The sequence below is a fragment of the Hyperolius riggenbachi genome, chromosome 4 (assembly GCF_040937935.1).
Source record: "Hyperolius riggenbachi isolate aHypRig1 chromosome 4, aHypRig1.pri, whole genome shotgun sequence".
Lineage (NCBI taxonomy): Eukaryota > Metazoa > Chordata > Amphibia > Anura > Hyperoliidae > Hyperolius > Hyperolius riggenbachi.
In genome coordinates this window covers 176,137,201-176,164,904 of record NC_090649.1, presented here as the reverse complement: position 1 = coordinate 176,164,904, position 27,704 = coordinate 176,137,201, and the positions used below count along the sequence as shown (strand labels likewise).

The 27,704-nt window shown below is 41.7% G+C and overlaps 1 protein-coding gene across 17 annotated transcripts in view; it reads left to right on the top strand.

The window, feature by feature from the left end:
* The window catches only part of TNIK (TRAF2 and NCK interacting kinase), a 458,011-nt gene that overhangs the window by 361,769 nt on the left and 68,538 nt on the right, over positions 1–27,704 (top strand). For 10 of the 17 annotated variants that reach the window (XM_068281022.1, XM_068281018.1, XM_068281020.1 and 7 more), the window contains 3 exons: positions 2,638–3,024; positions 6,704–7,051; positions 12,135–12,299. In XM_068281022.1, coding sequence (XP_068137123.1) covers positions 2,638–3,024; positions 6,704–7,051; positions 12,135–12,299 — 900 coding nt within the window. The remainder of the gene's footprint in view (positions 1–2,637; positions 3,025–6,703; positions 7,052–12,134; positions 12,300–27,704) is intronic. The other 7 variants (XM_068281032.1, XM_068281031.1, XM_068281030.1 and 4 more) reach the window with 3 other exon arrangements.

The following is a 27,704-nucleotide window of genomic DNA, read 5'->3' as shown; positions in this document are numbered from 1 at the left end:
ACTCCTTTGGTTACTGTGCAATCAGGTAATCCCCATCTGTCCAGTATTATTGTAACTAAGGCTCAGGGCTGGATAAATTAATATGAGATTCTGAAGCCAGTATATCCAATCCAGCAGTTAAACGACCACTTAAGGAGTCTGTTCTATTACCAACAATTAGAGAGTAACTCAAAAGTTTGGCTTTAGCTGTGATTTGGCAACCTGGCTCTAGGGCTTTGTCCAGACCTACACTAGTTCCTAGGAGTTATTTTATCTTCCCAAGTGAGGCTGTTGCATTGAAATAAGCTTAGAAGATCCTGAACTGCTGTAACTGTGGGCCCATGCATAGTCCCTGTAGCTGCGATCGGATATACGCGATAGTTAGTGCTTAGCAAGACATTGCACAAATGAATTCACTATTTATCTCACTGCACTTAAAGCACGTTAGGATAGTCTATTTTCCTGTGGTGTGCTGTGTTACAGTAAGGGTATTTCATGCAATTATGGTTTGTATTGAAACATCATTTGTACCCCTATTTTACTTGTTTTGTTTACATTACAAGTATATTTTATTTAAATTATAGATCAAGAAATTCAGTTACTGAAAAAGCAAACCCATCAATAAGTATGTGGTATAGAGTCCTTTTACTGCCGTTATACTGGAGACTATGACTATTCACTGATCTTTGACAGTGTTTCCCAAACTTGTCATTATTGGCCACTAATGTTTTTAAGCTCTCTTTCCAGAATTGCAGGTAAATTGGTGTGCCTTCTTTGAATGTGTTACCAACTGCATCTGTAATTCTGTCTGGAATTGTTGAAAAACATGGTCTGTAGTGATGTGGTTTAGGAAACATCGCTCTAATCCTTGTAAAGGTGCCTGGTTGGTGGTGGTATCACAATTAACCAGAACTTTTTTTCCCAATTCTTTTGTTGTATGCAATACTCTTATGTTTAATTTTGAAGTGTGGTGTGTATTTGGTCTTTTCTTGTCTTTACTGTACATGCATGTTTGAGCACTCATAAAATCAATGCTCTTTTAGATGGAGCATGTTTGCATGTCCTCAGTGGTACAGTTGTGCTACTATGTCTCCAGGTGGATGTTACATATTTTCTGATCTTAATTTTTACTGCAAGTAAACTGACACATTTGTGAAGAACATCTTTTAAGTTCCACAACTCTGTTGGTACATTATTTTATTTATTGGTTTATTTTGCTTTATCCACTTATCCTCAGGCCATTTTAATTATAGTTTATGAAATTTCTAAAATACATCCAGACATTTGACCATACACTATGTTATTATTCCAATCCATTCTTCTACAGTATAATATTTCATGCTTATATATTCTGTACTACAATCAGTGTTTCTTCTGCTGTTCTTTTTATCTATCCACCTACAAATGTACTTAAAGTAGCATGTGACATGATGACATAAACCTGTGAAATGACAGTACCAGTTCTTGATAGAACTAGCCTGAATTTCACTGTAAGGGTTATAATTTCAGGTATGCAAATTACACTTTATTGAGTACACTTACTCAATCAAGTTGAAATCGTAATGTAGTGTAAATCTCACTGATAGGTAATTACACTCTAAGTGTAGGGAAACGTATAAAAAGGTCAGTAGTTTAATATTGGAGATGTAAAACTGAAAAAAACTGTTGTCATTTAGCTGAGACAATACAAAACTTTAAACATAGATTTTTTTTAAATAAAATAGGACCGTGGTGTTCCAAGAAAGTCCTATTTAGGATTAGGACTATATATACAATTGTTAATCTCCCCATTTTTTCATTTGGGGTTTTAGTGGCTGCCTAGGTGTTGCTGATGAGCAAATCTTAATTTCACTTGCTGAGCCTCTGGCTTTTGCATTTTAATAAAACACAAGCTGGCTTATGTACAAGAGCCATCGGTATACAAACATACATCATTTTTGTAAAACATTTGAGGGCCTGTAATCTTCCAAAATGTGATCCAGGCCAGTTTTTACTTGTCAGTTGTTGTTGCTACAGATAAGCCTGTGCTGCTACAAAGAGCTACTAATACTTTTTCACAATAAGTTTAAGAATGATAACATCTTTATAAATCTTTACCCAGACAAAAATGGCTTTTCATTTCACTCTATTCTGGGTAGAAAAAGGACTTCATCCATTAACAGTAGGCTTTTCTCTTTTATTATCCATAGTAATAAGCAGCATCCAAAACTTTTAGGGAAGCTAAAGACATCCCAATCTTTACTTATAATAGCTGGCAGTACAGAGGTTAGTGTACAAGTAAAATGAACTGCTGTGAACAGAGCTGCTAAGAACTGCCAGGGCTAGTTCAAAGTCCCTTTTCCACTAGCGGCGATTGCTATGCTGAATCTCAAAATCCTAGCAATTTTTGAATCGCTAGAGTTGCCACTTTAACATAGGAGTCACAGAAGTTATTTTCCACTACCGCAATTCTAATTTTACAAACGCGCAATCGCGTTTGGGAGCGATTTTTACTGCAATTTTGCAATGTAAAAAAAAAAAAAAGCTACATATCCAGTTGTTCACTGTGAACATAATTAAAGAATGTGATGTGCATGCTCCATTAATAATCTAATTTGTCATTGTGAGTTATTTTATGTTGTGTTGTAATAGTTTAATTTTGTGTGATCCCACTCCCAGGTTCCTCAGCGATCTCTTAGTAATTCGCCTGTTCTTCCAGCTAAGCAGCGGCACCATTCTTTTATCGAACAGCAGGTGCCCTTGGTAACCAAAGATGCATCTACTAGTTGGCAGCCCTCAAGTAGGCCCAATTCTCAGAATCTGCAAGCATCAGGTTTTGTGGATATGGACAACTTTTCTCCATCCATGATGCTGCCTTCAAGTCCATTTTCCAAAACAGGGCCTTGGTCACAAGGGACACAGAATGACGCGCAATCCCTAAATGAAGTGAGATTCTTACTCCAAGTGACCTCACAAAGAAATGAACCAGGGCGAAAATCATTAACATCCCTTAAAGGTTCTCGCTCGCGAGGATGTAGTCCAGTCAGAGATACAGCATTGACCAAGGTCATGAGAGGTTTCAATTATTTAACAAAATGTCCATGCTTGAACTATTTAACATACCACTGTGAAGGATGGAATAGCTACAAGGGAGATAGTTATGAGCTATCTTTGTATATTAGTGGTACTTCACTCCAGAAGAGGTCATGCATGAATATCTCGGGGGTCTCTTCTGTCTCAAACACCAGTTAACATTTTATACCTGCTGTTAAAAGCATGTATTATTAACCCTGGTCCCTGTCTGGCTGTGGTTGCTTAAATATGAGCAGAATCTCTATGGCAATTGGTAGAGTGAATGCCCAACAATTTCTAAGCTTGGGTTTCTTAACTGTCCTCAACCAATTTCTAACATGTGTCTTTATGGGCTTGTCTTCACTTAAAGAGAACCCGAGGTGGCATTTCATTACGTTAGTGGGGCACAGAGGCTGGTTGTGCACACTAACACCAGCCTCTGTTGCCCCATCGTGTGCCTCAAAGACCCCCCTGCTCGCCGCTATAGCCCCCGCAGTGCTGGCGACACGCAGCGCGTCGCCAGCACAATGTTTACCCTAGCGCTGTCTGTCAGCGCCGCTCCCCCGCCTCCTCCGCATCGCCGCTACCCGCCCGCGTCCCTTCCCTCCTATCAGCGGGAGGGAAGGGACGCGGGCGGGTAGCGGCGATACGGAGGAGGCGGGGGAACGGCGCTGACAGACAGTGCTTAGGTAAACATTGTGCTGGCGACACGCTGCGTGTCGCCAGCACTGCGGGGGTATAGCGGCGAGCAGGGGGTGTTTGAGGCACACGATGGGGCAACAGAGGCTGGTGTTAGTGTGCACAACCAGCCTCTGTGCCCCACTAACGTAATGAAATGCCACCTCGGGTTCTCTTTAATGTGTTTGCAAGCATTGTCTTTTCAATCATTGGCTTTGGGCTTCTCATCTCTTAACTGACTTATTGTTACTTTCCCTATATGGATAAACTGGCAGTATTTGAGCTGAATTTTATGGCTTGTGCAAATCTAAAGTTGCTTGCTGCTCGCAGCTGCTCCACTCCATAATCATCTGAACAAACCCATTTAAAAGAGTAGATGCTTGAAAATCCACTTTATCTTTAAATATATTACATAACATGTAAGCATTATTAAAATTGGCATGGACAAACAAAGTTTCATCATATGCTGATCTGCATAACTATAGTATATTAGTGGGCAGAGGATAAAACCCAAAGAGTCACTTAATGTTATAGCAAACCTCATGACAGATAGGTCAAATGTGTTCTTTCTTGAACAAAAAAAAAACAATGGGGCAAGTCTGGATTCACTAGTCGTGCTTATTCATAGCAGAGTACAGTAACTCCTTTGGATACTGTGCAATCAGGTAATCCCCATCTGTTCAGTATTAATGTAACCAAAGCTCAGGGCTGGATAAATTAATATGAGATTCTGGAGCCAGTATATCCAATCCAACAGTTAAAAGACCACTTAAGGATTCTGTTCTATTACCAACAATTAGAGAGTAACTCAAAAGTTTGGCTTTAGCTGTGATTTGGCAACCTGGCTCTAGGGCTTTGTCCAGACCTACACTAGTTCCTACGAGTTATTTTATCTTCTCAAGTGAGGCTTTTGCGTTGAAATAAGCTTAGAAGATCCTGAACTGCTGTAACTAATTATAGAACAAGAAATTCAGTTACTGAAAAAGCAAACCCATCAATAAGTATGTGGTTTAGAGTCCTTTTACTGCCATTATACTGGAGACTATGACTATTCGCTGATCTTTGACAGTGTTTCCCAAACTTGTCATTATTGGCCACTAATGTTTTTAAGCTCTCTTTCCAGAATTGCAGGTAAATTGGTGTGCCTTCTTTAAAAGTGTTACCAACTGCATCTGTAATTCTGTCTGGAATTGTTGAAAAACATGGTCTGTAGTGATGTGGTTTAGGAAACATCGCTCTGATTCTTGTAAAGGTGCCTGGTTGGTGGTGGTATCACAATTAACAATAACTTTTTTCCCCCAATTCTTGTGTTGTATGCAATACTCTTATAAGGTTTAATTTTCAAGTGTGGTGTGTATTTGGTCTTTTCCTGCCTTTACTGTACATGCATGTTTGAGCACTCATAAAATCAATACTCTTTTAGATGGAGTATGTTTGCATGTCCTCAGTGGTACAGTTGTGCTACTATGTCTCCAGGTGGATGTTACAGATTTTCTGATCTTACTTTTTACTTCAAGTAAACTGACACATTTGTGAAGACCATCTTTTTAAGTTCCACAACTCTGTTGGTACATTATTTATTTATTTATTTATTTTTTGCTTCATCCACTTATCCTCAGGCCATTTGAACTACAGTTTTTGACATTTCTAAAATGCACCCAGACATTTGACCATACACTGTTATTATTCCAATTTATTCTTCTACAGTATAATGCTTATATATTCTGTACTGTAATCAGTGTTTCTTCTGATGTTCTATTTATCTATCCACCTACAAATGTACTTAAAGTGGCATGTGACATGATGAGATAAACCTGTGAAATGACAGTACCAGTTTTTCATAGACTTAGCCTGAATTTCACTGTAAGGGTTATAATTTCAGGTATGCAAATTACGCTTTCTTGAGTACTCTTTATCAAGTTGAAATCGTAATCTAGTGTAAATCTCACTGATAACTAATCACACTCAAGTGTAGGGAAATGTATAAAAAGGTCAGTAGTTTAATATTGGAGATGTAAAACTGAAAAAACTGTCATTTAGCTGAGACGATACAAAAACTTTAAACTTAGATTTTTTGTTTTTAAACAAAATAGGACTGTGGTGTTCCAAGAAAGTCCTATTTAGGATTAGGATTATAGATGCAATTATTAATCCCCCCTTTTTTTCATTCGGGTTTTCAGTGACTGCCTAGCTGTTGCTGATGAGCAAATCTTAATTTCACTTGCTGAGCCTCTGGCTTTTGCATTTTAATAAAACACAAGCTGGCTTATGTACAAGAGCCATCGGTATACAAACATGCATAACTTTTCAAAAACATTTGAAGGCCTGTAATCTTCCAAAATGTGATCTAGGCCAATTTTTACTTGTCAGTTATTGTTGCTACAGATAAGCCTGTGCTGCTACAAAGAGCTACTAATACTTTTTCACAATAAGTTTAAGAAGAAATGATAAAATCTTTATAAATCTTTACCCAGAAAAAATGGCTTTTGATTTCACTCTATTCTGGGTAGAAAAAGAACTTAATCCATTAACAGTAGGCTTTTCTCTTTTATTATACATAGTAATAAGCAGCATCCAAAACTTTTAGGGAAGCTAAAGACATCCCAATCTTTAGTTATAATAGCTGGCAGTACAGAGGTTAGTGTACAAGTAAAATAAACAGCTGTAAACAGAGCTGCTAAGAACTGCCAGGGCTAGTTTAAGGTCCCTTTTCCACTAGCAGTGATTGCTATGGTGAATCTGAAAATCGCAAAACGCTAGGAATTTTTGAATCACTAGAGTTGCCACTTTAACATAGGAGTCACAGTAGGTATTTTCCACTACCGCAATTTGATTTTTACAAAAGTGTAAAAAAAAAAAAGCTACATATCCAATTGTTCACTGTGAACATAATTAAAGAATGTGATGTGCATGCTCCATTAATAATCTAATTTGTCATTGTGAGTTATTTTATGTTGTGTTGTAATAGTTTAATTTTGTGTGATCCCACTCCCAGGTTCCACTGCGATCTCTTAGTAATTCACCTGTTCTTCCAGCTAAGCAGCGGCATCATTCATTTATCGAGCATCCCTCAAGTAGGCCCAATTCTCAGAATCTGCAAGCATCAGGTCCTGTGAAAATGGACAACTTTTCTCCATCCATGATACTGCCTTCAATTCAGATTTCCAAAACAGGGCCTTTGTCACAAGGGACACAGAATGACGCGCAATCCTTAGAGGATGAAGTGAGATTCTTACTCCAAGTGATCTCACAAGAAAATGAACCAGGGAGAAAATCAGTAACATCCCCTAAACGTTCTCGCTCACAAGGATGTAGTCCAACCAGAGATACAGCATTGAACAAGGTCATGAGAGGTTTCAATTCTTTAACAAAATGTCCACGCATGAACTATTTAACATGCCACTGTGAAGGATGGAATAGCTACAAGGGAGATACTTATGAGCTATCTTTGTATATTAGTGGTACTTCACTCCAGAAGAGGTCATGCATGAATATCTCGGGAGTCTCTTCTATCTCTAAGACCAGTTACCATTTTATACCTGCTGTTAAAAGCATGTATTATTAACCCTGTCTGGCTGTGGTTGCTTAAATATGAGTGGAATCTCTGCGGCAATTGGTAGAGTGAATGCCCAACAATTTCTAAGCTTGGGTTTCTTAACTGTCCTCAACCAATTTCTAACAGGTGTCTTTATGGGCTTGTCTTCACTTAATGTGTTTGCAAGCATTGTCTTTTCAATCATTGGCTGTGGGCTTCTCATCTCTTAACTGTCTTATTGTTACTTTCCCTATATGTATAAACTGGCAGTATTTGAGCTGAATTTTATGGCTTGTGCAAATCTAAAGTTGCTTGCTGCTCGCAGCTGCTCCACTCCATAATCATCTGAACAAACCCATTTAAAAGAACAGATGCTTGAAAATCCACTTTATCTTTATATTACTTAACATGTAATCATTTTTAGAATTGGCATGGACAAACAAAGGTTCAGCATATGCTGATCTGCATAACTACAGTATATAAGTGAGCAGAGGATAAAATACAGAGAGTCACCTAATATTATAGCAAACCTCATGACAGATAGGTCAAATGTGTTCTTTCTTGAATGAAAAAATGATGGGGCAAGTCTGGATTAACTAGTTGGCTTATTCATAGCAGAGTGACTCGTTTGGTTACTGTGCAATCAGGTAATCCCCATATGTTCAGTATTAATCTAATCATATCTCAGGGCTGCATAAATTAATATGAGATTCTGGGACCATTTTAGCCAATCCAACAGTGAGGAAGACCACTCTAGGAGTCTGTTCTATTACCAACAGTTAGAGTAACTCAAAAGTTTGGCTTTAGCTGTGATTTGGCTACCTTGCTCCAGGGATTTTTCCAGCCCTGCACCAGCTCCTACAAGTTATTTGCTCTTCCCAAATGAGGCTGTTGTTGTTGAAATAAGCTTAGAAGATCCTGAACTGCTGTAACTGTGGGCCCATGCATGGTCCCTGTAGCTGCGATCGGATATACGCGATATTTAGTGCTTAGCTAGACATTGCACTAATGAATTCACTATTCATCCCACTGCACATAAAGCACGTTAGGATAGTCTATTTTCCTGTGGTGTGCTGTGTTACAGTAAGGGTATTTCATACAATTATGGTTTGTATTGAAACATCATTTGTACACCTATTTTTACTTGTTTTGTTTACATTACAAGTACGTTTTCTTTAAATTATAGATCAAGAAATTCAGTTACTGAAAAAAAGCAAACCCATCAGTAATGTGGTATAAAGTCCTTTTACTGCCATTATACTGGAGGCTGACTATTCACTAATCTTTGACAGCGTTTCCCAAACTTGTCATTACTGGTCACTAACAGAGCATGTTTTTAAGCTCTTTTTCCAGAATTTGCAGGTAAATTGGCCTGCCTAGCTTCTTCTTTTAAAGTGTTACCAACTGCATCTGTGATTCTGTCTGTAATTGATTAAAAACATGGCCTGTAGTGATGTGGTTTAGGAAACATCGCTCTAATCCTTGTAACGGTGCCTGGTTGGTGGTGGTATCACAATTAACAATAACTTTTTTTTCCCAATTCTTTTGTTGTATGCAATACTCTTATAAGGTTTAATTTTCAAGTGTGGTGTGTATTTGGTCTTTTCCTGTCTTTACTGTACATGCATGTTTGAGCACTCCTAAAATCAATGCTCTGTTAGATGGAGTATGTTTGCATGCCCCCAGTAGTACAGTTGTTCTACTATGTCTCCAGGTGGAAAAAAAAAGTGTTATGTTCTCATTAGTGATATTATAGATTTTTCTGATCTTAATTATTTTACTGCAAGTAAACTGACAAATTTGTGAAGAACACACACATCTTTTAAGTTCCACAACTCCATTGGTACTTATCCACTTGTCCTCAAGCCATTTAAGTTAGAGTATTTTTAATTGCTAAATTACACCCAGGCATTTGACCATACACAGTTCTTCTGCAGTATTTGATCATCTGCTGATATGTTCTGTAATGTAGTCAGTGTTTCTTCTGCTGTTCCATTTATCTATTATATGTACCTTCAAAGGTACTTAAAGTGACATGATGAGATAAACCTGTGTAATTACAGTACCAGTCATTCATAAGAACCATTCCTTCTTTTTCACTGTAAGGGTTGAAATATCAGGTATGCAAATGACACTTTCTCTGCAATCAAGTTGAAATCTGAATGTAGTGCAACTCTCACTGATGAGTAATCAAACACTTCTAAGTTTCGGGAACATATAAAAAGGTCAATAGTTTAAGATTGGCGATGTAAAACCGAAAGAAAACTGTCATCATTCAGCTGAGACAATACAAAACTTGAAACTTAGATTTTTAGTTTTTAAACAAAATATGACTGTAGTGCTCTGGGAAAGTCCTATTTGGGGTTAGGACTATAGATGTAAGTGTTTATCTCATCATTTTATTTTCACTTCAGGGTTTTCAGTGGCTGCCTAGCTGTTGCTGATGATCAAACCTTAATGTTACTTGCTGAGGCTCTGGCTTTTGCATTTTAATAAAACACAAGCTGGCTTATGTAAAAGAGCCATCGGTATACAAACATACATAACTTTTCAAAAACATTTGAGGGCATGTAATCTGCCAAAATGTGATCTAGGCCAATCTTTACTTGTTAGTTAATGTTGCTAAAGATAAGCCAGTGCTGCTACAAAAAGCTACTAATACTTTTTCAGAAAAAGTTTAAGAAGAAATGATAAAATCTTTATAAATCTTTACCCAGAAAAAAATGGCTTTTTATCTCACTCTATTCAGGGTAGAAAAAGAACTTAATTGATTAACAGTAGGCTTTTCTCTTTCATTATACATTGTAATAAGCAGCATCGAAAACTTTTAGGGCTGCAAAATCCCAATCTTTACTTATAATAGCTGGCAGTACAGAGGTTCTACAAGTAAAATGAACCACTGTGGACAGAGTTGCTAATATGCTAATAACGACCAGGGCTAGTTTAACAGCAATCCGATTGAGGTCCTTCCTTTCCCCAAGTTCCCCTTTAAATCCTACACACACATACACAACAATAATATATAATAATAATCCGAACATTTGTATAGCGCTTTTCTCCTGTCGGACTCAAAGCGCTCAAGAGCTGCAGCCACTGGGACGCGCTCAGGAGGCCACCCTGCAGTGTTAGGGAGTCTTGCCTTGAACTCCTTACTGAATAGGTACTTGATCTAGCCAGGATTCGAACCCTGGTCTCCCATGTCAAAGGCAGAACCCTTAACCAGTACACTATTCAACACACACACACAGGGCTGTGGAGTCGGAGTAGAGGAGTCGGAGCAATTCTGGGTACCTGGAGTCGGAATCTGTGATTTCAATAAAGTGAGGAGTCTGATGATTTTTGAATAAATCCATAGCTTTTGTAAAAATTAGACTAAGGAGTCGGAGCAATTCTGGGTACCTGGAGTCGGAATCTGTGATTTCAATAAAGTGAGGAGTCTGATGATTTTTGAATAAATCCATAGCTTTTGTAAAAATTAGACTGAGTCGGAGCAATTTTGGGTACCTGGAGTCGGAGTCTGTGTTTTCATAAACTGAGGAGTAGGAGTCGGAAGATTTTTGTACCGAATCCACAGCCCTGCCTACACACCTGTTTCCATTGCATAGGTCTGCATTAAAATCTACTAGGTAAGTAGTGAGAGTTTCTCCTGAGACATCATTCATTAGTCATGTGGCTGATGGGGACATATGACTGGAATACCAGGGCAGCATAATGAGGTAGTTATCTGGAAGTGGCATCACGTCAGGCAATTCTATTTATACAGTATACTTAATGCCAATCACTGCAAGAAAAGAGCAGGCTTGTGGACATGTAGTGGGAGGGCATATGGGAACTGCACGTGTTATGAAGAGGAGACTGAGAATTTGTTAGTATGGTGTGTGGTATACCGAATGCACATGAAATGAGAAAGCAGCAGGGCCCACCACACTTGTAATGGGGTACTGCACTAGTACTGGGAAAGGGGAGGGGGGTAAAGCTTACATGGCTCACATAATTAAGTAATTGGAAGACCCATTGTCTAAGTAATCAAAATGGGGTGAGGAGGGGCCTCTTCACATGTTATAGAGAGCAATGAGGGTTCAAAGAGCCCCTCTGAAACTAAAAATTAATTCTACAGGGCACATGTAGACCATATGAAGTGGAGTGCAAACTTAATGAGAGTGTCTTATGCCCATTAAAAAGTAAAACAAAAGTGTAACCATGCCTATAACCATGCCCACGTTTTGGTCACACCCATTGTTATAACTTTCCTTCCTCCATACAACCTTACAAGCTTCAATTATACAGTAAGTCCATGCTCCACCCTCTGTGCGTGCCTAGGGCCCAACATTTTGTTCAGTTATCCCTGCAAATAAGGAAAGGCAGATTAATTATACCCCATCATTTTCAATGAGCTATCTCCCTTATATAGCCAGCCTCATAAATACAGCTGTGTGTTTCAGGTTCCTTTGTCCTCCTTAAATGTGAACGGTACAAATTTATTAACCTAATGTACTCCCCTGTCCTTTGATAATTACAAGCTGTAGTATAAGCCTTTCTACCATTAAGTCCCTGCACTTTTCCATTCCAAATGTCACCACTGCTACCTGCTGCCAACAACACTACATTATGCACTTCATAGCATTCTCACTGCCTACACTATGTACCATTGTCAGCATTTGGAAGGAAATAAGAATTGATGCCTTAATTGATGCCTGACTGGCTGTTTCTGACACTTTTCAAACCAATGTTTTCATGTCATGTTAAAACGATAACAAAAGCCAATCATATGCTTTAAAAGTTTGATTTGGCCTATTAATTCTAACTGTCCGGTTTGCAGAGTGAGAAATAGCTGTTCAAAGAATTCAATACATTGTTTTGGCTTATTTGGCATTTTTGTTTCTATTTGCAGGTAGAGGAACGGTCCCGGCTCAACCGCCAGAGCTCTCCAGCTATGCCACACAAAGTAGCTAATAGGATATCTGACCCTAACCTGCCTCCGAGATCAGAGTCTTTTAGCATCAGTGGAGTGCAGCCCGCACGTACGCCTCCAATGCACAGGCAGATAGATCCACAGGTATGCCAAGCGTTCATTACCGTATTTTTCAGAATATAAGACGCCCCTGCATATAAGACGCACCTAGATTTAGAGGGCAAAAATCAGGGGAAAAAAAATAAAATAAACAACCTATGTGCGTCTTTGGTGCAGGGGCGTCTTATGGACCTTTAACCCCCCAAAACGATCTCTAGCTAAGCTACACTGCCCATCAGGGCCGGCGCTACCATAGAGGCAAAGGAGGCAATTGCCCCAGCGCCTGTAGGGGCCCCCAGTGGCTACAAGAGGAAAACCTTTTTTTTCAAAAAGACCTTATAGTTTTTGAGAAAATCGATTTTAAAGTTTCAATGGAAAAAAAAATACACATTTAAAAACCCGCCGACTTTAACGGTTAATAGCAAATCCACCTTAAATGCTAGAAACTCTAAATTTGCAGGATATGTTAAGGAGATCATTGGGAATAAGAGGAAACAATTTTTTTTCAAAAAGACCTTATCGTTTTTGAGAAAATCGATTTTAAAGTTTCAAAGGAAAAAAGTATACTTTTAAATGCGGTAAATGTCACTTTTAGTAGCAAACCTAACGGTAGGGTAATTTTACATGTATCAAAAGAAAGAGCAATGAATTTCCTGACGGGGTTTCCAGGGGGTCCATATGCAGTACGTATGGACCTCCTGGAAACCCCTCCGCAGCCGCAGCGTTTTGGCCAGGGATCGCTATACAGCCGCAATATGGCTGTATGAAGATCCCTGGCATTTTTTCCTATTTTCCCAATTTTTTTTTAATGTTTAGAGTGTGGGAATTTTTTTTTTTTTTAATTATGTGGGGTCCCCCCTCCTGAAACGTTTTAACCCATTGTCCCCCATGCAGGCTGGGATAGCCAGAGTGTGGAGCTCCGACCGATTGGGGCTTCACACCCTGACTATACCAGCTGCAAAAAAGGTCCCTTAAAACCACTTAATGACCGCCTAACGCCGATAGGCGTCAGCAGGTCGAAGTGGTGTTTCCATGGGATCGGCCGTTCCATGTCAGTGCCTCCGTGAACAGTCTGCGAGCCGCCGCTCGTGGCTCGCAGGCTAATTGTAAACACGCGGGGAAGAAATCCCCGCTGTTTACATCAATACGGCACTGCTGCGCAGCAGCGCCATAAAGGAGATCGGCGATCCCCGGGCTCTGATTGGCCGGGGATCGCCGCCGTCTGATAGGCTAAAGCCTATTGGAGGCGGTACAGGACGGATCGCCGTCCTGTGCCGCCCAGATCCGGAGCGAGAGGGAGGTAAGGGGAGGGAGCGCGGAATATCGCTGCGGAGGGGGACTTTGAGGAGCCCCCCCACTCAGCCACACAGACCGGTGGCGATCAGACCCCCCCAGCAGGACATCCCCCTAGTGGGGAAAAAAGAGGGGCAATCTGATCGCCCTGCCTCATTCACGATCTGTGCTGCGGGCTGGAGAGCCCACGCAGCACAGATCACACAGAAATCCCCTGGTCCTTAAGTGGTTAATGCCGATTTTTGTTCCGGGCTATCTGTTGGGGGGCCCCCCAGGTTTATTTTGCCCTGGGGCTCCATTGTTGCTTAAACCGGCCCTGCTGCCCATCTACACTAAATCCTGCTACACTATACTTCACTTACCCCTGCTGCACCCACCAACCTTTTACTTCACTAACCCCTGCTACCACCACCAACTACACTTCCTTAACTGACCCCCGCAGCCAACCCAAACTACACTACACTTCACTAACTAACCCCATGCATCCAAACTACACTACACTTCACTAACTAACCCCTGCATCCAAACTGCACTACACTTCACTAACTAACCCCTGCATCCAACCCAAACTACACTACACTTCACACCCCTGCAGCATCTCACCTGATCCTATCGCCGCGATCCTCCCTCTGACTGCCATCACTGAGGGTCCCAGTAGCCATCATCCGAGGGTCCCAGGCTCCCAGCAGCAGTCATCGCGGGTCCCAGGCTCCCAGCAGCTGTCATCGAGGGGAGGGTCATCCAGCCTTTCCTTCCATCATCCCCCGCTTGTGTGTCCCAGCCGCCAGATGATCCTCGCTGCAGTCTCCTATGCAGACTGCAGCCTTTCAGTAAACACACGCTGCCGCACTGCCAACATCCTCCATAGTAATGGCGTCCTCTTCTTAGTTACAGTGCCCCCTTCTGTGTGACGAGTGGCGCACGTGTGCCAGGGTCACGCATGACGTCATGCGTGAACCTGGCGCACGTGCGCCGCTTGTCACGCAGAAGGGGGCACTGTAACTAAGAAGAGGACGCCATTACTATGGAGGATGTCGGCGGGGCAGCAGCACGTGTTTCCCCGAAAGGCTGCAGTCTGCATAGGAGACTGCAGCGAAGATCATCCGGCAGCTGGGACACACAAGCGGGGGGATCCTGGATGGGAAGGCTGGATGACCCTCCACAACGCTGCGGGGAGCTGTGGATGACGGCTGGAAGAGAGGATCGCGGCGGCAGGATCCGGTAAGTATGTTATGGGGTCAAAATACCGTACCTTTAGAATATAAGATGCACCCAATTTTTCCCTCTAGTGTTGGGGAAGAAAAAGCGTGTCTTATATTCTGAAAAATACGGTACACAGCTCTGCCTTTGTAGCAACTTTTAATGAGAGAGATTTGCCTATTAGAAATACCTAAAATGTCAGTGGCAAATTGTGAAGCAGAATCTCCATTAAGTAAACACTGACCAGCAGATGGCGTCAGATACCTTGTGTCATGAGAGCCTGTGAGGGCGGGAAACACACAGCAGTGCAGGAGTTAGAACAACACAAACTACAGAGTGATGAATATGGAATGCAAAAATTTCTCTCAACATCATGCTACATGGAAGAGGTAGATTACAGGGTACATCATGGGGTCTAAACGTGTATAAATGTGCATGTATGTGTGCATTTATACATTACCTGTATAGTGCTGTGGGCATCCGGTCGTCTTCCGACAGAAGGTCAGCACGTAGTGGTTAACGCTCTCGCCTTGCTGCACTGGGTTCCCCCGTTCCTATCCCAGCCAGGTCAACATCTGCAAGGAGGAGTTTGTATGTTCTCCCTGTGTCTGCATGTGTTTCCTCCGAGCACTATGGTTTCCTTCCACATCCCAAAAACATACAGATAAGTTAATTGGCTTCCCCCTAAATTGGCCCTAGACTATGATACATGCACTACACAATGCATACATAGACATATGACTATGGTAGGGACTAACTGTCCCTGAGGGACAGTTAGTGACAAGACAATATACTCTGTACAGTGCTGCGTAATATGTCAGCACTATATAAAGCACTATATAAATACTTAAATACATTAAATAGATGTCCTGTAACAGCCATCCAGTAATACTGCTTAGAGTAGACCATGGAGAGAGCAAAACAAGATGTGGGTCAAGCTGCCAGCCTAAGAAATATTGTACACATCTCTGTATGTAAATAAAGTTTTATTCTGAACAGCAATAATATCTTTTATGTTGGCAGCACAAATCCGTCATTTATTTCTGCAGAACAAATTGAATGTGAGCAGCCCATATGTGTTGGGATCTCTAGGTGCCAGCCATGACTTTATAGGGTATTGAGAAATAGATTTAGTGTGGCCAATCAGCTTTTCATCTTATTAAATATAAATAGACCTGTATATACTCGCATATAAGCCAACCCATGTATAAGCTGAGGTACCCACTTTTCCCTCAGAAACCAGGAAAAAGTGATTGACTCACGTATAATCCCCTCCCCAGTAGCCAAATGTGCCCACAGTACAAGTCACCCTTCCTCCTTATAGCCAGATGTGCCCCATGGACAATACAGCAGTTTCTCAAGACACCACTAGATGGCATCATAGATATGAGACACAGCGATTGCCACACTAAGAATCCCCAATCATTGCACAGCTGACACGTTGCTTGCATGCTCCACAAGCCAGGGGACATAATAGTCTTGAGCAGCGCACTCTGCACATTATGTTGCAGGGGATGCGGAGCACGGGCACAGCAGGGAACTAGCTGGCAAGAGCAGGATTACTAGTGCACAATCATTGCACTCATCTGCCAGTAACAAAACCTGCTCCACCATCCGTTCTGCTCTACTGACTTGCAAACAAGCCGAGGGGGTAACTTTTCAGCACATTTTTTGTGCTGAAAAATTAGGCTTATACGCGAGTATATACAGTAAGTTGCAACAATTCATCTTTAAGAGAAACCTTTTCGTATCAGATTAAAATACCATTTAGTGTCTGAACTACACATGGGACCCAGATGACAACGGAAACCGGAAGATTTTGAATCTTTTCAAATAATATATGTGACATCCAGATCAACACATGCATCAAGTTTCCATCAGAAGACCGTTTACATTTCCACCCACACTATGTGGGAATTCAGATGGTGTGCTGAACAGTCAAACAGTAATGATTATAGTTATGCTGATTATTTAAGGCAAATTAATTTTAAAAAATGGATGTACCAGGTCCAAGAAAGTACAGAACAAAAGGTTTCCCATTTCAATTGGATCCAAGATCCAATTTCCTGATCGATCAGTCAGAAACAGTTTTTCAGGCTCACCAATAAAGGGGACGATGTCAGCAATCCTATCTGACTAAAAGAATAATTCCGAAATTTGGATCAACGGATTAGCGGTACCCGTTCACATTAATCATACGGTCAATTGTTTATACCATTAACGAGCACCTTAAGTTAGATGAAATGTACCACATATCTACCTATCACATATCTAGAGACCTGTACATTAAATATACAACAGTCAGGAGAGTGAGAGCTTGTTCTTTACAGAACCATCACCTGACATCACCCACCTCCTCACTTTGTTCCTTCCTGTGGGAACGCAGGGAGGAAGTGGGCAAAGGTAGTTCTGTGTTCACAGGAAAATACTGGCTGGTATCCAGCTCCTCCCTGACTACTCTATGTGGGTAGTAATGGAATAGGGTAGACTAGGTTTGCAATGGAATAGGGTAGACTAGGGTTGCAACGGAATAGGGTAGACTAGGGTTGCAACGGTATGAGATTCCACAGTATGAAAAAAAATACCACGGAATTACGGTATATGGTATTATAAATTTATTTGGACCTGCCCCCCCCCCCCCTTACATTAAATAATGTGCCCCACTCCTTCAGCATACATATGATTAAGCTGCCGGGAGATTTGGGGCACCGGGTAAAACTGTAAAAAGGCTCACCCTGCTCCTGCAAACGTCCTGGTGGCGTTAGAGATAGGTGTAGCCAGTAATAGGTGGCTGCAGCATAGGCAGCCAGGGATAGGTGTAGCCAGTAGTAGGTGGCCGAAGCATAGGTAGCCAGGGATAGGTGTAGCTGGAAGTAGGTAGCCGCAGCATAGGTAGCCAGGGATAGGTGTAGCCGGTAGTAGGTGGCCGCAGCATAGGTAGCCAGGGATAGGTGTAGCCGGTAGTAGGTGGCCGCAGCATAGGTAGTCAGGGATAGGTGTAGCCAGTAGTAGGTGGCCGCAGCATAGGTAGACTGGGATAGGTGTAGCCAGTAGTAGGTGGCCGCAGCATAGGTAGCCAGGGATAGGTGTAGTAGGTGGCTGCAGCATAGGTAGCTAGGGATAGGTGTAGCCGGTAGTAGGTGGCCGCAGCATAGGTAGCCTGGGATAGGTGTAGCCAGTAGTAGGTGGCTGCAGCATAGGTAGCCAGGGATAGATGTAGTAGGTGGCTGCAGCATAGGTAGCCAGGGATAGGTGTAGTAGGTGGCCGCAGTATAGGTAGCCAGGGATAGGTGTAGCAGGTAGTAAGTGGCCGCAGCATAGGTAGCCAGGGATAGGTGTAGAAGGTGACTGCAGCATAGATAGCCAGGGATAGGTGTAGCCAGTAGTAGGTGGCTGCAGCATAAGTAGCTAGGGATAGGTGTAGCTGGTAGTAGGTGACCTGCTGCATAGGTAGCCAGGGATAGTTGTAGCCGGTAGTAGGTGGCCGCAGCATAGGTAGCCAGGGATAGGTGTAGCCGGTAGTAGGTGGCCGCAGCATAGGTAGCCAGGGATAGGTGTAGCCAGTAGTAGGTGGCCGCAGCATATGTAGCCAGGGATAGGTGGAGCAGGTAATAGGTGGCCGCAGCATAGGTAGCCAGGGATAGGTGTAACCGGTAGTGGGAGGCCTCAGCATAGGTAGCCAGGGATAGGTGTAGCCGGTAGTGGGAGGCCACAGCATAGGTAGCCAGGGATAGGTGGAGCAGGTAATAGGTGGCCGCAGCATAGGTAGCCAGGGATAGGTGTAGCCGATCATGGGAGGCCACAGCATAGGTAGCCAGGGATAGGTGTGACCAGTAGTAGGTGACCACAGCATAGGTAGCCAGGAATAGGTGTAGCCAGTAGTAGGAGGCCTGCAGCATAGGTAGCCAGGGATAGTTGTAGCCGGTAGTAGGTGGCCGCAGCATAGGTAGCCAGGTATAGATGTAGCAGGTAGTAGGTGGCTGCAGCATAGGTAGCCAGGGATAGGTGTAGTAGGTGGCCTCTGTATAGGTAGCCAGGGATAGGTGTGGTCAGTAGTAGGTGGCCGCAGCATAGGTAGCTAGGGGTAGATGTAGCCAGTAGTAGGTGCCTGCAGCATAGGTAGCCAGGGATAGGTGTAGCAGGTAGTAAGTGGGGCGCAGCATAGGTAGCCAAGGATAGGTGTAGTAGGTGACCGCAGCATAGATAGCCAGGGATAGGTGTAGCCAATCAGGGACGGATCTAGGGGGGGGGGGGGAGCAGGCGGGTATCTTGCCCCAGGCGCAGTTTGTTGAATTCTTAAAAAGGCGGCAAAATTTGGATGGGGATTGGCAGTTTAGGCACCAAAACTTGATCTTTAGGTGCCAAAACCTGACCTTTAGGGGCCAAAACTGGATGGGGAATGGCAGTTTAGGCGCCGAAACCTGACCTTTAGGCACCAAAACCTGACCTTGCCCCAGGCGCAACTTGGCCTAGATCCGTCCCTGTAGCCAATAGTAGGTGGCTTCAGCATAGGTAGCTAGGGATAGGTGTAGCCGGTAGTAGGTGGCTGCAGCATAGGTAGACTGGGATAGGTGTAGCCAGTAGTAGGTGGCTGCAGCATAGGTAGCCAGGGATAGGTGTAGTAGATGGCCGCAGTATAGGTAGCCAGGGATAGGTGTAGCAGGTAGTAAGTGGCCGCAGCATAGGTAGCCAGGGATAGGTGTAGAAGGTGGCTGCAGCATAGATAGCCAGGGATAGGTGTAGCCAGTAGTGGGTGGCTGTAGCATAAGTAGCTAGGGATAGGTGTAGCTGGTAGTAGGTGACCTGCTGCATAGGTAGCCAGGGATAGTTGTAGGCGGTAGTAGGTGGCCGCAGCATAGGTAGCCAGGGATAGGTGTAGCCGGTAGTAGGTGGCCGCAGCATAGGTAGCCAGGGATAGGTGTAGTAGATAGTAGGTGGCCACAGCATAGGTAGCCAGGGATAGGTGTAGTGGGTAGATGCAGTATAGGTAGCCAGGGATAGGTGTGGCCAGTAGTAGGTGGCCACAGCATAGGTAGCTAGGGATAGGTGTAGCCAGTAGTAAGTGGCCGCAGCAAAGGTAGCCAGGGATTGGGGATTGGTGTATCCAGTAGTAGGTGGCCGCAGCATAGGTAGCCAGGGATAGGTGTAGCCAGGATAGGCGCTCACAGTATAGACAGCCAGGGGGGATGCAGCGGCGGTGGGTACAACTACTCACTTGCCGACAGGTCCTGCAAGTGCTTACTGAAAGTGTCTATAATTTTAAACTGCAACCCACTCCGACAGGCTGTTTAGAAATCAGCCAACTTTGATTTCTTCATATGCAATACTATACTTGTTAATATACTAATCTTCTGATGTTTCATCTCCTGGTATTTTGTAAAGTACACACTATGATGTTGTGTACAGCTTAAAGTGGATCCGAGATGAACTTTTACACATTGCATAATTGGGTTCCTTTCCCATTGTTTATAGGGCATTCCTCAAGCCAAATACTTTTTTGTTTTTGTTTTAATACTGTAATTCCCTATAAACTAAAAAAGCCACGCCCACAGGTTTTCAGAGAGCCAAGGCACTTTCAGACAGTAGCAAGGGCTCATGGGAACTCAGTCTGGGCAGGAGGAGGGGGAGGTATTACTAGCCAGAGGTTTCAGAGGCAGAGGGGAGGAGGAGGAGGAGGAGGGGGGATTAGGTTTTTTTGCTCAAGATGCAGATTTGCCTGCCTCTGTGTAATGTTTACAAACAACATGGCTGCTGTCATTGTATCACAGGAAGAAAGAATCCTATTCTATTAAAGCTGTTTGCAGCTAGATTTGTTGTGTAAAGTTTGTAAACTATCTAAACTTTAGATAAGATATATAGACAAGTTACTTGTTTTAGTTAGTTTTTCATCTCGGATCCGCTTTAATGACACTCCTTACACCAACAATCCCCCCCCCCCCCCCCTTTCCAAACTTATTCGGAGTATTTTCTTGATTGCTAGTTGCATAAAAGGTATTTTATTGATAGTTCATAAAAATAACACCTAGGAGAAAACATGGAGAAAAAGTGGATTGGAACAGGCCCCTTGTCTTTTACAATGAGAATCTTTTTCTGTTCACTCTGTCCTGTACCACAGCACTGGTAGGGACATGTGTAAATGCAGATACACTGAGTGGCAATGGCTTTTTTTCTGATTACCAGCAACAAGTAACTACACCTCAGGACTTTAAACAAAGTTCATTCAATACTGGTCTACTGTAGCAGCAAGACAAACTTCTCCAGTTAGGACTGTAAAGGTTTATTTATAATAATAAATCAGTTAGAATCGATAAAAGCAGCAGTGAGCAAGAAAATACGATAAATCATAAAGATATTCAAAGCATATCACTTAATAAAGTGGAGATAACTTAAGAGAAAAAGTGAATTGGATCAGGTCCAGTGTGAATATTGCGTTGAGCAAGTTCGAGAATACCACCTTCCATCAGATGGGTATTTACTTTGACAACAGATGGAAAAAGGAAACCAGTTGTATAAGTGCATTGGTGTTGGGAACACTAAAGGTGCGTACACACACGCACTACAAAAGGCAATTAAAGGGTTCGCCGGACCTTCCCGCTGGGCTTTCTTTTAGCCAACAGTAGCGCGTGTGTACGCGCTGTCGGCGGACTGATAAGGCTGTTTCTGAGCGATCCGCTCAGCGGATCGTCACCGACGGTGTGTACACGCGCTACTGTTGGCTAAAAGACCGCCCAGTGGGAGCGTCCGGCGGACCCGTCGTTGCCTTTTGTAGTGCTTGTGAACGCACTTTTAGAGGTACCAGCTGGAACAATGGATTTGTGGCAGGTATGAATTACAAAGAATAAAGAAATTGGCATATGCTAAGCACTATTTGGATAATGGTAATTTAATTAAATCGTAGATTAAAAATGCTTAATATGTTTGTGCACATGAGGCCTATCAAATGAAATAGAAAACAGATAAAATAACATTTTCAACAATATCAAATCACTAGTTGAATTAGAAAAAAAAGATTGCTGGAATGATACAAAAGGATGTACAAACTTCTTTCCCATAGGGCCAGGTCAACGAATTTTATTTGTCAGGTTTTTGTAAATTTTTTACATACACTTTAATTACATAAGTTAAACAATCATCAGGTCTCTATAGCCATTTATCAAAGAAATCTAGATTTACATGTATTCCATATTTAGTACGGTTTCCTATTACTGCGTAATTATGCACACTATTTTTTTCCCGTCTGCTGTTTGCAATATTAAAAAAAAGTCTTATCTACTTCCCGTTCTTTCCCAGTAGTAGATGAAAAGGCTGCAAACAATGCAAACATGGGCACAATGAGACCAACATCATGTATGTCCTATGCCTTGCATCATCTTATCAGTGTGAATCCAGCTTCAGGCGTAGTGCGTCTGCAGTTGAAACAATCGCATCTCTCCACTTTGATCTGTAGATCTGAAGAAAATAAATAAACATTAGTTGCTACTGAGCAAAAGTGTATTTTCCCTTTTTGCTTCAAGACTTCAGAAGCTAAAAATGTAATACAAGTAATTTGCCGTCTCTAAGAGAAATAGATCAACCTGTAGAATATTTATGATGGCATGGCTGGTAACCTGAGGTTTGGGATATACTGAAAAAAAATCAAAAAATGATGTTCCAGTTCATGTTTAGCCTCTTTATTAGGTGTTGATTGTTTTTTTTTGTTTGTTTTGTTTTTTATTTTGCAGTCGCTGCTTTGCTTTAACTTTTATATTGTTTATTTTGATTTACGTCATTTCTGCTAATATTGAAATTCAAATAGGTGGGGTGATATAATTATTTAATTATGAATGTTCATACCCTTGAAACAACCATAAATAAAATTGTAAACATCAGGAATGTTAGATAAACTTTTCATAGTAGCATAGGAATGTAGCAGACTTATTCAACTAATTTTGCACCAAAGCGTAAATTACTGAATAATCGTTTTCTAAAGGCCCCAAAATATTTATTTTACACAGCAGTCTGTTGGCACTAAATGTAGAGGGATGGAACATAGAGAGTACTGCTCATAGAGGTATGGGGCACAGATTACATTAACAACAAAATGGGGTACAAATTGCAGAGAGAAGGGGCACAAAGAGAATGTATTACAGGTGGAGGGGGCAGGCACTGAGGCCTCTAATAAAATGGAGAGGATGCACAGGTGAACAATAATTCTATGGCAAGAGGAAACAAAGGGGCACTTATTATTTGTAAGAAAGCCCAATTTGAACCCTTATGTATGATAGTATACCTCAAGAAATGCAGACCCAATGACATTGGGCTCAGCCACCTAAACAATACCCGCCCACAAATGATTGAGGGCATTCTTCAAAAAAAGGGCAACAAAGCCCACCCTCCCACTTGAGGTGCGTACACATGCACTACTGAAAGGAACGACGGGTCCATCAGACCCTCCCTCTGGGTTGGCGTCCGCCCAGCGGAAGGGTCTGATGGACCCGTCGTTCCTTTCAGTAGTGCGTGTGTACTTACCTTTCCTTCCTTTGCAGATAGCCACTCTAGAATGTTATGGATTGGGGGTGGCTGGGGCTTAAAACATATTTAGATAAATTTTGATTTAATGCTATTTTTTTGCTACTCACTGTGTACAGTCATAGGCATACATAGCGCTATCAAAAGTAGCATCACCACCATATGGCTAATGTGATGACAGGCAATGTACAGGGAGACATGCATGTGCACTGATCCCCTATTCACTTTGGTGGTGCATTGAGTGGCATGGCAACAAAGGTGCAAAACCCTACACTGGTAGGTCTTACCCACCTCTTACCTTGTGTTAATGGCAATACTAAGACAGTTGTGACCCCCCCCCCCCCCCCCCCCTTGTTCCCTTCCCTAGTAAAGTGTTGCCTGAACTAACTGAGATATCTATACATATACATGTTCTCTTATTGTTTTCATAAATGTAAATGTATACATATTGGAAATGTTAGGGTAGGGATTTATTTATACACATTTAGAGTGTACCAGTAATATGTTTGAAGGTACTTGAGATAATTTTACCTGTGCCAGGTGTTTTTAGTATGAATTCATAAGGTTTTCTAATACTTTTGAGGTGTGCAGTTCAAGGAACCTTGAGGTTTTTATGGGGGTAGTCCTTGACATGGATAAATAAGAAACTCTGCAGATCTACAGTGGTAGCACATTATAAGTCCAGTCTTTTCCATTACCCATTTAAGTCTTTTAGCAAATAATATTTTCAATTACGTCTGCTAGCTTTTACCAAACTCGGGCAAAAAAATCATAATTCTCCTAGTTCAATAATGATTATTTTAGAGAACTATATCAAGGCAAAGGTCAGCTTTACTTTTGAGTTGTAAGTCAAAAACATAAATAGTTGATTAATCAATGAGAAAATACAATCTTATTTAGCTGTGGGTCATTGACTCCCTCCTGGGAGATTATTCCTGTTTACAAACTTCAAGTTAAAAAATGTGACGGTTAAATGTCTTTAACATAAATACAAATACACATTAAAATGCAGATTGTTTTAGTATTCAGTTACCATCTGTTTTTTTTTAATCTTTGATTTGATTTTAAATATCTTCTCTCTTTTAATACATTTTTTTCACCTTACACTCCCTATTTTACAAGTATTATTGATCATTTACAGTTTAGTGTAAGTAGTACATTAACTGACCAGTGTAATTGCTTTTGAAAATTGATTTTGCATTCCATTGATGCAGCTCATTCTTGTAAACTGGCAATTTTTTTGCTTTAAAAAGTCATGGAAAATGCATTGCGAAATCTTCCTAATGGTCATTGGTGAATTAAATGGTATAATGATCTCAAAAAGGTTTTCCTGTTTTTATGTGTGTGTCACATGTATTATGCAAATAAGAACCAGTCTTGTGTGCTTACTCCAAGCTGGCTGCAAATTAAATATTTATGTGGGCTCACTAAGTCCCGAAATAACTGCTGGCCAGCGCTATTTCTTCCTTGTAATATTCCACCATTACATTTTCTGATCAGCAGGGACTCTCTGAACTACATTTCCACAGTGCTCAGTATTCCCCTGCAGCACACTAGCCAGAACTTACTTCTCCTTTTGTTGGCCAAAATCTAAAGGTGCATACACACATCAGGCTATAGTCTTTGGAAAATGAAAGATCACAGACCAATTTTACCACCCTTCATGTAGTATGAGAGCCATACTCTACACAGTCTTTCTATGGAGCTGAACTCCACATCAGAAAAAAATCTTTGCAAGATGCTGCACACACAGATGCTGTACAGACACAAAAGATCAGTATCTGCAAAAGATCTGTTCCTGCCAAAAATCCATTCCTGCAAATTGCAATGATAGTCTATGAGATCTGCAGATCATCATACACACATGATTTAACTGACATTCATCTGCAGATCAGATCCACCAGGATGGATTTTCAGATCTGCAGATGATTGCTTGATCTGCAGATGAATGTCAGTTAAATCATGTGTGTATGATGATCTGCAGATCTCCTAGACTATCATTGCAATTTGAAGGAATGGATTTTTGGCAGGAACAGATCTTTTGCAGATACTGACCTTTTGTGTCTGTACAGCATCTGTGTGTGCAGCATCTTGCAAAGATTTTTTTCTGATGTGGAGTTCAGCTCCATAGAAAAGACTGTGTAGAGTATGGCTCTCATGCTACAGGAAGGGCGGTAAGATTGGTCTGTGATCTTTCATTTTCCAAAGACTATAGTCTGATGTGTGTATGCACCTTAAGAACTATGTTAGATTTTAAAAATCGTAACTGCTGTTTTCTTGCCAAGAAGCAACTTTAAAATGGAGAAATAGTAATACCATATCATGCTATTAGACCGTTATGAACTCAGGGATCACATACTACCCAAAATGACCTCACGCCATAAAGTTCAAAATTCTCCAGAGTGTCTCATACTCCGTCTGAATAAAATCACTTGTAATGTGGACCTACTCTTTTAGTTTACAGACCATTTAAAGTATAACTAAAGAAAGGTTGCTTGCAGGCAACATTTTGGGCCCTGTGTAATTCAAGACACAAGACAAGATACAGAATTCAATCAAGTAAAGTGGACCCAAATTAAAAATACAAGATTTCAGAAATAACATCTATTTTCTAAATTATAATAATAAATAGCAGCCTTTTTTCAGCCGCATGATGACAAATATAAAATATTTTACATTTATTGGAGGAACCCCTCCCTTCCTTTCATATTGCCGGGACAGAATCCGGCAGACTGATAGAGTAGATGGTGTGAAGCAAAGGAGGAATTGCTAATGGCTGCCACCTGTATAATCCTAGTTATGGAAAGAGAAAGGTGAAAAGCATGCACTGAAATGCCCATAGGCTTAAAGGAGTGTTTATTTAGCTTTGTATGTGTCAGAGTGCTGCAACTAAATATTTTGAATTAAAAAAATGTTTGGTTTGGGTCCGCTTTAACAAAAAACCGGAGTATCTGCTTGTGCTTATAATAACTTTAATCTTAGCCGGCAAAATATATAATACAAAACATGGTTCACACCATATTAAAATCCCTAAAACCAATCTGGACCATGTGAGCTTGTATCATTTTTCACCCACTGTCCCCATGATGGTATATTGCCGAATTGATCACCCAGCCGCAGCCTATGCAAATCAATCAGTTACCCAATCATATTTGGACATTTGTGGGCCCTCCACCCGGCGCACACCATGAGGCCTTCTCACTCACACACAGCTTGACAGTGCACTGTCACTCAGAAGCTTCATATTGGGATCACTGGAACAGTTCATAATTCTTCCCCTTGTTTAATGTTAAGGTATACTGTTATTTTACAATGGGGGTATAGCCAAACGTGATGCCTCCATTCTCCACAATATTCCCTTACTCCATTTCAATACACTGGCCAAAAAAGAACACAGTTCCAAATTAATTATAATCCCTCAGACTTCCGTCCATTTCATGAACTTCAAAGCTGTACAAACAGTGTATGTCTGCAGATGCTGATATTACTCACGACCTTTCTGCCATCAAATCAGTCCTTTTGAGGGAGCTACGCTCAGGGCTCACATAAATCCACTGGCCCGACGCTGTGTAAGCGTCACCTCACTTGCGCTAGTTCAGCTGGCTGCTCCGGTCTCCCTTTCTGCATTACTTGCGGAGGATCATGGTGCTGCCCGGCATCCCGGGATAGTGAGCGCTCACGTGGTCCACCTCGCCCCGCCCACTGACGCGTTTCGCCCCGCCCACGGGGCTTTCTCAAAGTGCGTGGGGTTGGCTAATGCTGCAGCATCACCTCCTTTTACAGGTTATCAATAACAACTCCCAGCTCCTCCCTGGCTGCGATCCGCCATCTTTGTTGCTGTCAAACTGAGGGCAAGATACAACAAACATCTTTTCCATTATTCCTCCACATATCAATTGATCGTTTTCAACTATTAACCTATTTTGGTTCCTGGACGTAGAACCTACGTCCAGGAACCATGTGCGCTACCGCGCGCCCCCACGGCCGATTGCGCGCGTGCCGGCGCACTCCCGGCCGCGGATTCGGTAGCCAGGGAATCAATGTATCGGGCTATGGTTCCTATTGTTTACCCCCCACCCTCCCAAAACTACCCAAATAAAATGTTTACTATAAAAAAAGAAAACAATACAATACAAAAAAAAACAACATGTAAATATTTACCTAAGGGTCTAAACTTTTTAAATATCAATGTAAAGATGAAATATTTCTATATTTTTTTTATTTTAAACTTGTTAATAGTGATAGATGCAAAATGGAAAAAATGCACCTTTATTTCCAAATAAAATATTGTCGCCATACATTGTGATAGGGACATAATTTTAACGGTGTAATAACCAAGACATATGGGCAAATACAATACGTGAGTTTTAATTATGGAGGCATGTATTGTTTTAAAACTATAATGGCTGAAAACTGAGAAATAATGAATTTTTCCATTTTTTTCTTATT